The sequence below is a fragment of the Oculina patagonica genome, chromosome 2 (assembly GCF_052425735.1).
Source record: "Oculina patagonica isolate OP01 chromosome 2, crgOcupat, whole genome shotgun sequence".
In the NCBI taxonomy this organism is placed as follows: domain Eukaryota; kingdom Metazoa; phylum Cnidaria; class Anthozoa; order Scleractinia; family Oculinidae; genus Oculina; species Oculina patagonica.
In genome coordinates, this window is record NC_135759.1 from 19,443,449 (window position 1) to 19,456,580 (window position 13,132).

Consider the following 13,132-nt stretch of genomic DNA (forward strand, 5'->3'; position numbering starts at 1 on the left):
GTGGATGCTTACTTGTGCTTGCTATGGAAACGTTGTCCATGCGTGATTTCATTTGCATTAATTTTATTACTAGTCGTTCTTGTCATGGGAACACATGAACTCTCATTAATTCGACCTTTATGCCCACATAACACTGGTTACGCGTTGCTCATTTGTTAAAATCCCGTTGAAGCCGGATCTTTTTTTTTTTGGTCAAGTCGTCTTTAATTTGGAAACAATTGCGTGGATTATTTAAAATGACATGGAGAGAATGTATCTTTTCCTAACTTAATGATCTACCGCACGCGTTATGAGAATCTGCTGCAATGGCTCAAAGGCCACCCGTCTCATTAATCGATTGTCCGGTGAGCCAAGTCATTAGGAGGGCATGGAGTACTATAATTATTATTTTATTATTTTAACTTATACGTATAATTGCTTACAATTATAATTTTTTTAGATAAACTTTATTGCGCAATTTTATTGGTTAGACGAAAAGTTTATATGTTTTTTTATCTGCAATGCCTGGGTGTGCGGTTTTTTGTTGTAAAAAATAAAATAAATAATATTATATCTACTGTTAGTAGCAACAGTTTACTACACGACTTAGTCTTGCCCAGTCGTAGTTGCACGTGTAATACATGTGTATTTTTTAGTGGAAATGTGAAACTTTTATTAGATTCAGCAGTCACTTATTTTGTTCTTAGTCCCTTGTTTTCACTTCGACTAGAAACAGACCATGAAACCCATTATGCATTAAGCAGAAATTACAAACTAATTATTGTTTTTTTTTTCCTGCAGTATTTACTATAAGTATATCTATAGCATCCATTTACAACATATATAGATGGTTTGGCTAATAAATAAAAATATGGTTTGGCTAATAAGACTAAACTTATGTATCGATATATTTTGTACTCTTCATCTTTTTTTTTTTTTTTTGCGTTTTTATTTCCTTTTCTTTCAAACTTGTCAAATTGCTGTTGGCTCATTAATCCACCAAGTTTGAGTTGTATTTAAATATGAATCAATGTTATTTCTGTTCCTTTTGTTCTTTTAAACAGGATGATTCGAATTCAAAGGGAAAAAATGAGTTATTTATTTAGGAAAATAGAGGATTATTGATGTCAGTGTCATGCAAATAATATATGTTGAAAAAATACATATTAGTTGAAATAAACAGAATTAATTAACTAATCCCAATTCCGAACAACATGTACTTTTTTGATATTTATCTTGGAAAACCAAAACATGGACACCCATCAAAACACTACGATTTCCTACATTAATTAATCATTGGTATAACGATTAAAAATATAGTCCTGTTATAATTTTGTTGAACTTGTACCGTACATGCAAGAAAATTTGCGTGTGGATAGTGTATTTAGCGTAATTGCAAACTGTCAATTTCTAGAAGTTCAGTGATATACTCAGTTTTCATGGTATAAAATGACAAAAATAACCATCTGTACTAGATTTTCTTACGAGAGGGTCTAATCATGTTGTTTTCTTTTGATGTGGCTTTTGCTTCCCCGTTTGATATTCTGTTGATTGTATGTGTTTCGCACAGTGCTAATGAGTGTTGTGTTCGAACAAAAATCATGGTACTAGCATCGGATTCCGATCCGCGATAATTGCACCTCAAAACTCTTCGCAATGCTGACTTCAAATTTCCACCGTAAAACCCGTACAACAACGGATCAAGCGCGGCATTAAGACAGATCAAAAGTTGAGACCCTCTCCAAACAAGACCAGGGGAAACCAAGTAAAAATAAAGCAGTGTACGAGTAATCATAAACGGAGACCAACAAAACACGAACGCTGTAGTTAAAGCGGCAAGTGTCCTCGCAACTTTCTTATGTCGGTGATTTGATCTCGTAATAAACGAGTTTCTTATTGGTAGAACTCTTGTGCGAAGGGCCCGAAAAATATTTCTTTGTGTAAAAATCATGTACAACAGTGGAATAGCAAAGAAGAATATTGCATGTAGACTGTAGTATATTTGCCGGCCAACAGGTCCCCATGTTGTATTGGCGCAAACAGCTCTACCGTCTTTCGTTTCGACGCGATAAACATGCGCCAACGGTGAACATACGGCTAAGCACGAAACCCAAATAATAACTATTTTTATGTATTCTTTGTTCGACCAGTTTGTTGTTCTAGCATTAAAGGGATCCGTAATGGCCTTTAATCTTTGATAGCTTATGATCACGAGTGTGGTGATTGAAGTTGTATAGCTCGTCTCAATGAGGAATCCTTGTAGTTTACAGGTAGTGTCACCTCCAACCCAACGCCACACAAAACTGACAGCGTTGAGAATTGTTAAAAAAGTAAACAGGAGATCCGCAGACGCCAAATTCGCCACTAGCCACATCAGAGGAGTATCACGGTTTCTCTTCATGCTCTTGTAGCAAGTTACCAAGACCCATGTATTGCCAACGATAGATATGATAAAAACAGTACTGTAAAATACAAGGAAGATAATAAACATGAGTGGAGAGATATTGTCGTTCGTTGTCATGGTCGATGATATTTGCCAAATAACTTATTTTCAGCCTCAGTTGATTTCGGTATTTTTCTTCAATCGGTTACCATAAGTTGTCACTCGAGCGATTCGTTTCGTGAGTCAGGTCTTCATAAAGATCTGAACCAAAAAATCTCAAATATCACTCGACATATTGTTATCAATCAACTGTCCATTTCGGCGATCCAGTTTTATTTTCCATGCAGTGAGCTTTTGTGTCTTTCTCTGTGGTGTTCCTGTCTTTCTTCTGCAACAAGATTAAAAAAAAAAAACGAATGAGAAGCTGTTGTCTATCTGTGGAATGATGTCAAACGCGAGTGCCAATATATAGTGGAATCACTGTCAGTGTGTGAAGGAAGAACATGGTTTGTCATAGTTCACTTTGGAAGTTTTCGTTAATTTAACATGTCTTCTTCCCTCCGCTAATTGAAGTTTCGGTTATTGTTTACTTTAATTTGATGTCAGCTGCCAATTGATTAAAAAGACGGCAAGAAGAAAACAACGTTATTGTTATTTCAGTATAAATGTTTTTTTCCTCAAAAACAAACTTTCGCTTACCGTCCTGCTACAGAACGTTTCGCCACCGTGGTTTAGAGTATCCAAGAAACTACATGTAAAGCTACTGTAGCGTTTTTATTTCTGTTGAGAAAACTGCCGGCCGTCTCTTTATTAGTGGGGCTTAAGCAGGTCTTGAGCTTATTTGAAATTATATTTTCTTTCCTATTAGAAACATAGAATTTTTATTGGAGAAATACAGCTGTTAACTTATTTAAGGCTGCTTATAGGGTGAATTTTACATTATTATTGAAACGGCTGAAAATACCCAAATATCGTCAATGCGTGATATAAATTTCAAGTCTTTACTTGCCTCTCTGAATGCCATTTTCAGTTTCCTTGTGTGGCGTTACTTTCTTTCACGTTTATTCTCTTCTTTCCGCATAACGTGTGTTTAAAGAACGGACCCGTAAATGTGTCAAGCTAGTGCTGCAACTTTCAAAATAAACGAGATAGCAAGTCGATTGAATTGCCGCTGAGATGCGTCATGAATAAATTAGTTAAATTACTATAATTTTGTATCCATCCTCATCGCAAAATCGTTCCCATACTTTAAACTTAGAGGTTTTCATCGTCTTGGTTTGTTTTCGTTAAATCTTATCGTTTTAGGATTTAATTATCACGAACTTTATCGCAGTTTGTAATGAACGAACGTGTTTTTTTTTATCAACCACTCTTCGCATGCAAGTGTGTGCAAGAGAAAAGAAAATGTCAAAATTTCACGATTGAGATTTTGTGTGCTCAGTTCATCTCGAAAACAGATTATTTGGTAATAGAACGATCGTGATTTGCATTATAATGTAGAAGGTGTAAAATTGTAATTAAACTTTGGAGAAATAATTAATTAAACACTGGTGAAAAAAAATCTAACTACAGTTCTACAATCGGCTGTTTATTTTTCTTATAAAAAAGTGTTGCCCTGTTTCAACAAACTTAACGACTTGAACCTCACAGCAATAGGATTGTCACTGTTTTAAACTAATGACAAAATAAATAAATGTTCTATCGTGCAAATGCTGTTTTCACGGCAAGAGCGGCCTACAGTGTTTAGAAGCAGGTGCTACAATTGTTCAAATGCTGAAAGGCACTACAAACTTGAAAAGTAATTGTAAATAAAATCACTTAAAATAATTTACTATATCCCATGAATACGTGGCTTGATGAACTTTGCAAACTGCAACACGAAATGCAACTAAAAAGGGATTGCTTCAAGATAAAATGGAAAAACTGTGTTTTTGTTTAGGTTCGGTTCCTACTAACGACTTTGCAATCGCAGTCATTATTATGATCCAGCGGTAAGGCTTTGCGTGTGTCTTGGTGGGAAATCTCGAAAAAAAAAGCAGAGCTCTAATGATTGAGATTACCCGTAATCATAAGGAAAGGATTGATCTGTTTCTTTTGAAATTGATAATGATTATGTCTGTGGTTGTGGTTATGTTGTCTTGTCGTTTTTTTTTTTTTTTGTTGAAACGTGATAAATCATGTCATAATTATATAACTTTATTATCAGAATCATAAAGCCTAGCACTACAGGCCCATTTTAAAACATTAACTTGGCAGCCGGGCTATAGAATATGAAATATTGTTCAAATACATTCATTTATTATACGACGATGCTGATCCTTTACACTGCCTGAATATTCATCTTTTTCATACTGGAAACATACTTTAGTGTTGCCTAGCCTTTGTCTACGATTCTGCTCGTAATATTAAATTCTACTGAATGTATGATAAGCCGGTTTAATTTTAAGCGCGTTTATCTAATGCTCTGAGATGCAATATGCAAATCACAAGATTTTTTCGATTACTTTTTTATTTATCGGAAGAGATTTTGTAAAGCATATACATGCGAAAATAATAGTTATCTGTCGACGTTTCGGCACTGTTAGTCTTGAGAATGGCGTCGAGATAAGGCCGAAACTATTTTTTTATTTAAGTTTTTCAATATTAACTTTTATCTTTTGTATTACCGATTTGTCTAAATAGTACCAGATTTCTGCTCGAATTCTACACGAAAATACAGAATTGCAGAAGAAAGAATCGATAGAGCTTGTATTCTCCTGCGTCGATCTTTCTTCAAGGTGTTTTGATACAGTTTTTTTTTTCTGGGCCATCCTATAATTTGCAATTGGCCTTTCAGCGGCCTTACCTGAGTCGGAACGATATAAAATTTACACCGTAAATTGGCTTTACATTGAAGTTTGATTCAATATGTTTTTTTTAATGTTATCAATATTTTCATGGCAACGATAAACAGTAAACTACCAAACCAGCAAAGCCTGAATTGTACACGAATCAGAATTCCCGTTTAAAAACTAATAAAAACATCTTTAACTATAGCTACTGAAATGAAATACTGTATTAAGGAACAGAAAAATTTTGTATGTTTGCTTTCGAATAAATCGAAAACATGTTTCAAATTGTACTTTTAACAAATGGGCAGAGACACAAGGCGTTGATGAAGTTACCTCAAATAACGCCATAATATCAGTATTTAACTAATCTTTCGGCGCCTTGACAGTTTTGTAGAGTTCCTTCATCGCGATTTCGAGAATTGGATTTTTTCTTACTACCACTCTGTTATAATTATTGGGTAGCTTTCGATTTTAACCTCGTTTTAACAATCTTAAAAAAGAAAAATAGATTTTTTGGAAATGATTACCACGCATGCTCGATGATGCAAACAACTCAATTCCAAAGTTATTTTCCATTGATTCACTAAAACGTTTTCAAAGGTGCATTACAATCAACGTTTTACAAAATTATGCTTAAATATTCTACTCTCATGCAAATTTCGCCATTTGTTTCTTTTATCCCAGAAATGAACGTCATACGCAATGCTTTGAATATTCTGCAGGCATCGCCTTTGTAACTCAACTTTTGTGTCTGCTCAACCCCTTTCTTTGTCGTACAATTTAGGCCTTTTTTAAGTAAATCAACTTGAATAAAACTCTGGGGTTAAATTTCGTGCACTTTAGAACATGCGTGGAAAAAGTTTCGGCAAAATCTATAGACTTTTGATAAAACGATCAAAATGGCAAATTACTTTAAAATTAATACGGCACTAATCGTAAGAAAAAATAAAATTTACCGAATAGCCCCAAAAAATCGACAAAACTCTTACAGTGCCGAAAGATTTGAAGTAATTTTATTAAAGCAGTGCCTGCCTCTCGGCCAGTTTAATATTGTCATGCAATAAGTACGTTTGGAAATATTTTGGAGATTTATTCGAACTCAAACATACAATTGTTCGTTATCAGATTTTATATTTGATTTGCAATACACCATGCTTCGGATAGTGAACTCATTTTTTATGTACAGGATCAGATTCGCGTAAAATTCAAATTTTACTGATTCCATGGATCATTGTTTATTGTTGCCATGAAAATGTTGATTGCGATAAAATATCGAGTATATGAACTTTCAATCAAAGACCAATATATGGCGAAATATCACATCGATCGTAGTCTGGGAAGACTGCTAAACAGCTAATTGGAAATGTTAGTATGGTTCAAAAAAATGTATTGAGACACCTTTCGACGAGGGTTTTCCGCACGTACATAACCAGACCAAGGTTAATCCTGTCAAGCATGCTTGCAGTTTACGGCGGATCACCCGTAAGGACTAATCGGAACTAACTTACTGTGACAGTAGCTAACTGCGTTGGTGTGACCGCAAAGTCGACTGCAACTACTAACTAGTTGTACCTATCGGTAAGTGCCAACGAGCGAAATACTCATGTTTGTTCATAAGAACAGATATTGAATGGTTTTTGATAGAACTATATTTGAAATGACCAAAATATGGTAAATTGTATTTTAGGTAATATGCGAAAAAAGTGCTATTTCTCTGGTGTTCATAAATGACACAGGCTTGATAGCCTGCGTAGCAGGCGCCGTAGTTTCCAGCGCGCGTATCCTCGCGATCGCGCACTCTTTTAAACACACTAAAAAACGTACACAGATGTCTGCTACGCAGGCTACGGGTTTGACAGATTGATAACTCTTGACAAATCTTTGAATTCTTTTCAACGTTAAAATGTCACAAAATGAAGGCAATAAATGAGGTTTAATCACTGTTTTTAAAATACAACACGCGATGGTTAAAATGTTTCCGTCCACAAAAGGGATAGTTGCATTTCAAGAACTTCTTATAAATCAAATCCCAAAATCAAAACTGCTAAGATGCTTTTTTAAAAATAATTTTCAGTAATCAGAGACAGTAATGCACGGGTCAGATTTCAGTCTCGCATGCGAAGTGTTATGTTCAGTTACGCAAAGCTTGAAAAATTTGAACAGAAAACAAAACTTGAACGGTCAAGGATTATTTGGAGACAAAATTTTTATTCAAGGAAACATTACATTTGCCGTTAGAAGCAAAAAAACTTTTGACTTTCTTGTGTGTATGACATGCAGTAATTTTAGTGAGCGTCGCTTTGTATCGATGTTATTCCTACGCGGAGCGAAAATGCGTGCCAAATAAAATATAAACGGTATTTGATTTGGAATAAATCATCGGTCAAACAATTTCTATAAACACAATCAACACTAAAAGGAAGCATTTAGCCGACTTCAGCATTCTCATAAGTCAAGAAAACTCTATTTGAAGTCAACAGTCCGCTTTCGATTTTCATGTCTCTCTTCGATCGTAAATCAAAGGACTCCAAAGTCGAAAGATATTTCATCGCTTTGAAGACCTTGATGTTCATTTTTTTCGGCGGTCGAATATTCTGTAGGGTATTCTCTTTCGGTTTATAATTCCCTAAAGGTGTATTTATCGGTAAAGGGATGAATGACCACATTGAAAATTTTAACAGCGAGCCGCGTGGACGCCATTTTGGTCATTTGCTCTCTAGCAAGGAGTGAGAGACTGGGAACCAGTTGGGAAGAACAACCCAAATATGGGGTTTACTTACACCCAAATATGGTAAAAAAAAGTCCCTTACGCAGAACTTAAGATTTTCTCTGCCTATACACTCATACGCACACGGCTCTATGATTCTGCCGCCTCGACAGCCTCGCCTCTTGGCTCGGCTGTCTCGTTGGCAACTACAGTAAGTATGACGTCACGTAACTAAAGACTATTCAGAACTAACTGTAGTTAACAGCGTTGATGTGACCGCAACCAGTGTATGCTACATTCCTCAGTTACAACTGCGGTGGTATTTACCCTGTATTTTGTTTCTGCATTCTTGTTTTAACTTAACTCGAAAAAGAGTGGCAGAAAAATAATGAGTGCATGTACATATTGAAAATTTCTTATATATTGTAAATAAGTTTAGTTAGTATTCGTATTTGTCTTTGTGTTATTTTTGTTATGATTATTTCTTAGTTAATTTATACACGACCACGTCGGCCATGCTGTAAAATAGCCCAATTTCGATATTTTAAAATTCAGCCTAAAACAATAGACATCACTACGAGGCTCCGGGTAATAAACCCCACAAACTCTATAGTTTGGTCCCCGGAGCCTCGTCCTGAGGTCTATTGTTTTAGGCTGAATTTTAATATATCGAAATTGGGCTATTATCGTGTCCAAATAAAAGATTCCATTATTATTACTCATGACGATGTTTCGAAGTCTTTTACAGTGATATCGGCTTCAAAGCTGCTCGTGTCAAGTCTGTGTAAGAATATATATTTACATAATTATTCTGGCGAACCTGAAGCAATTTCTAGTAGTGTTCATGTCCTGGTCCATTTACTATAATTACGAAAAAAAAACACGGTTGGAATTTTTTTGCGATTTAATCAAAATTCGGCAAACATACATATTTTTTATATATATTATTGTATATTTTATAGTTTTTGCTCGTTTCTATGAAATGGAGAATGCGCAAATATCAGGTTTTACTGATTTCGAGGTGTTCTGTTTATCGTCATCGTAATATCGATTTCCTTAAAAAAATCTATGATACCAAACTTCAACCTAAGAGCAATTACTTGTGTAATTTTTACATCATTCCAGTTAAGGTAAGGTTACTAAAAAGCTGATTAAAAATGTTAAGCATGGTCTCGAAAAAAAGATTTTTCTTTTTCTAGCCTAGCGTAAACATACGACGAAAAGGTGCGAATTAGTTTCATAACTTAACGAATAAGGCTGTTTGCTTTGAAGATATATTTTTGGTCCAAGTGTCACCCAAAATACATGAAATTGCAAAGTCACTTCAAGTCAAATTACACCCATATAGTAATATAAACTATCAGTGGTCTCGTCTTCCTTAACTTGGGGATTGGAAGAGTGAAAACCTTGACAAAGGGCTGATGAATTTTGTTAATTCAATACCAATTTATCATGTTCCTTTTTTGCGTGCTAATCATTTAATCTTCCTTTCACTTTTTTATCACCCACTAAAGCTGAGTTACTTCCGATAACGTAGCTATCAGTTTTTTCGCATGCTGTTTATCAGTCGACCATTTATTTAGATAGTCCTAAATGGCAGCAACATCTAGTACACTCTTTTCTCATATAAGGACGTATTTTTCTCGGCCGACGCTAAATTTTCTTAACTTTTTCGAAGATTTGAGACTACATTGTATAATGTTCTTAAATTGTACTCAGTTTTTGAAATTTAAAAAACAAAGTGGTTGTAAATGTGGTAGTGCAGTAAATTTATTCCTAACCGACATGTACATGTTCACATTACCAATGAGTGTTGACATTGTTGGTTTCAGGTCAGGACTTGAATAAAAATGTATTCATCTCGTACATATATTTGTCACTTACAACAAATAGGAAAAATAAAATTTCGTTCTTAACCAAGTTTTGGCCTTGGGCACGTTCTTAGGACGTTCTTAATTTTTGGCCTTTTTTCGGCCTCGACGTTCTTATTAAAAACATTCTTATATAAAGAACTAAAAAAAGAGCGTACTTGATCATCTGTCAGCCAGTTCCGTGACATTTAAATCACAAACTTGTCCTCCGGTAAATCTTTTTTCCCGCTTCCTTTTCTCTCTGCCAAAAGTCTCCACCCGTGTGGATGGTTGAAAATTCGTACACTTGAATAAACTTTGAAGATAGCATTTTAAATCATCCCCGTAGATTCCGTACAGTATTGGATCTAAGGCCGTGTTTAACAGAATTAGAAGTTGGGACGCTCTCCAGACATATCCGCCATTCGTGAGGTGAAAGTACATCAACGTTCGCACAACCATAAATGGTGACCAACATATTGCAAACGCCACAGTCAATGCTGCTAAAATCTTCGCGACCTTTTGATGGCGTTTATTGCACGCTGTTGTAAAAGCGTTTCGCATTGGAAACTGGGCGCCCGAGCGTAAAGATACAAAAATCTTTTTCTGGGCATAAATCATGTAGATAAGAGGAAGGAGAAAAAAGCAAACTGCGTGGATACTGTAATAAATCTGTCGCCCTGAATCTCCGAATGTGGTGTTTGTACAAAACACAGTGCCACTGGTATCCTTTTGAGTTTGATAGGCATAAAGCAACGGAGAGGCAATGATTAGACTGACTGCCCACAAGGCCATCAGCTTGCGTAATGCGCTTGCCGGAGCAGTGAATCTTGCATTGAAAGGCTCGACCACGGCCTTGAGGCGCTCGAAGCTTATAAGAACAAGAGTCATTATCGAAGTGGTGTAGCACGCTTCGATGACACAACTTTGTAGTTTACAGGATATTTGACCGCCAATCCAGGTCCACATAAAGGTTATAAATTCCAATATGCTCAGCGTAGTATATGCTAGGTCTGCAATGGCCAAATTGGCGATGGACCATTTCAGTGAGCAAGGTCGTCTTTTTTGCTTGTAACATAGAAAAAGGACCAATGTGTTCCCCGCGATTGATAACAGAAACACTAGAAAGTAAACGCAACAGAATACAACAACTATTGCTGTAGGAAACCCGTCGCTTGTTGCCATGATTCCCTGCCTTACCGTCGTGTATTAGCTTTCTTCCTGAGAGCAGAAAATGAATACGTCCGTCGATTATCAATCAGTGTTTGTTAAGGCCCTTTGAGCAAAGCACGTTGATGGTTTTGGAAGATTTCACCACGTCGAAAGTTCGCCGAACGGGAAAAAAAATTGGAAATCTCTTTTCTTCACGTATAAACACAGAAAACAAACGAAAACAAATAGGACAGTTCGTCACCTGTCTTGCTCAGCTATATGGCTTACGGAAACGTGTTCGAAGTCACATCAATTGATTTTGAGTATCTACCGTTACAAGGTCCAGTTTTTCAATTAAGAGTCTTTCTCTTTTTACATAGAGTTGGTTACTACATCCAAGTGTAAAAATCCGTAAAAGTTATCTCCATACTGTATCTGTTTTGGCAATGAGTATATCAGTGTTATCCTTTTAAATTATTCATAAGCTTTGTTTTCTGAAGAACGTGTTTTTGCGAATTGTAAATTAAGATAAGCACTAATCTTTGGCTATTTAAACTTGACCGGCCGTCCTACGCTTTTCACGTCAGTACCGCTGTCTGAATATTATTTTGATCTTTCAAATATCAATCGATCGTAATGAAAAACCACAGGAAAAGGTAGAACGAATTAAACCATTTCAATTTGGCAATTTTGTGTCAATGTTTGAGAAAAAATAATTTAATAGCAATTTTGTTCGACGCTTCAGAAAATGCTTTTCCAGAAAGGAAACAAAATAAACTAGTCCTACCAATGAAGTTCTTAAAATTTCTCAATAAAATAAGTTGTTAACTTTGCTTATTATTCCAGGGTCTAAAACGTTTAAAGAATAGGTGCTAAATTTCTGTTCAACTGAGATAATTTGAATATTGCTTAATCCCGTAAGGCAGCTGTATTAATAGAGAGGTTAAGCATGACGTTTATTTTCCCGCGAACGGCAAAAATTCTACTTCTGCCGTCTGCCGTTTGGCGTTCGTACGCGGAAACGAGTAGTTTTTTGTTTGTTGTGAATGAGGGTTTTTTCCCTATTTTTATGAGGGATTAATTTTAGAATTCGATTGAAAGGTAGCAAAATAAAGGGCAAGCTCGCGTTTGCCGTTTGCCGTATAACGTCATGCTTAATCTATCTAATATCCAGCGACATTAATCTTTTTGTCATTTTGTCTTTTTCCAAGACTTTTTGCAGTTATGATAAATATATAATAATAAATATGAAAATTTTTAAGACGATCGAAATTAAAGTTGGATTAACCACAGATCTTTATAATGCTTCGAAGTTTAAAAACATAAAGTGCCAAGTGTCGATTAGTCAGACTAATTTGTTTTCATTCTTTATTCATAGGCATAAACACAGGACGAAATGACATGTTTCCGTATTTCTGAAACATTACAGCAACCTAGAACTCTATGTTTCCGTTACGTTTAGGTGCTGCGGAAACGTGAAATTCCACTTTATGATAATGCACATACAGTGCCAAGTATCAATTAGGCAGACTAATTTTTTTCAATTCTTATTCATAGGTATAAAACATGTCATAAAGCACTCAACGTAATGTGCTTTTATGCCTTTTCGACTTAGCCCTAAAAAATCCCCCCGCCCTTGCCTACCAGTTGTGCCTTGCCTAAACACTGTTTACCCAGGTTACTGGGTCATGGGAATAAAACAAGGTATTGTAGATTGAAATTGATATTAAGATACAAGCGGCCAAGGGAAACCAACGGAAAAATTTTACATGAACCTTTGTGCTAATTCTGCCCCTAATTGAAAGGTCTTTTTGCCTTTAGGCTATTATTTGAACTTTCAGTATTAGAAGTGCATTTTGTCGACGAATGTTTAGAATATATTGTGAACATCGTCAATAGTCATGTGGACTAGGTGTTAAAGGAGAAGTTCACTCCAGAATGGCTTTTTTTTTTTTTACGCCAAAAAATTTTTTAAATTTTTTTTTTAAATTTTCTTTTTTTTTTTTTTCTTGTTTTTTTTTTTTTTTTTTTTTTTTTTTTTTTTTTTTTTTTTTTTTTTTTAAGGTGTTAATGAAGAGATTGTGGGATCCAATCACAGGTTAACGGAAGGGACCACGCGTAATGAAATCAGTAAAACGTGATCACTGACTTTCGATAAAAATCAAGCTATTTTGCAAGACTCATATTAACTCAGCTGGAAGAATCCTCAAATTAATATTTAAAAAAACTG

At 35.4% G+C, this 13,132-nt stretch overlaps 2 protein-coding genes across 2 annotated transcripts; both read right to left on the minus strand.

Annotated features, from left to right (window-relative positions):
* Positions 1 to 634: 634 nt before the first annotated feature.
* Positions 635 to 3,547, minus strand: LOC144643405 (galanin receptor 2a-like). The gene has a single exon (XM_078502642.1). The coding sequence runs from the start codon at positions 2,498 to 2,500 to the stop codon at positions 1,451 to 1,453; it is 1,050 nt and encodes a 349-aa protein (XP_078358768.1). The 5' UTR covers positions 2,501 to 3,547; the 3' UTR covers positions 635 to 1,450.
* A 6,140-nt stretch (positions 3,548 to 9,687) lies between these two features.
* On the minus strand, positions 9,688 to 11,356 carry LOC144641820 (somatostatin receptor type 1-like). The gene has a single exon (XM_078500841.1). It carries the CDS (start codon positions 10,933 to 10,935, stop codon positions 9,934 to 9,936), a length of 1,002 nt encoding a protein of 333 aa, XP_078356967.1. The 5' UTR covers positions 10,936 to 11,356; the 3' UTR covers positions 9,688 to 9,933.
* Positions 11,357 to 13,132: the final 1,776 nt, after the last annotated feature.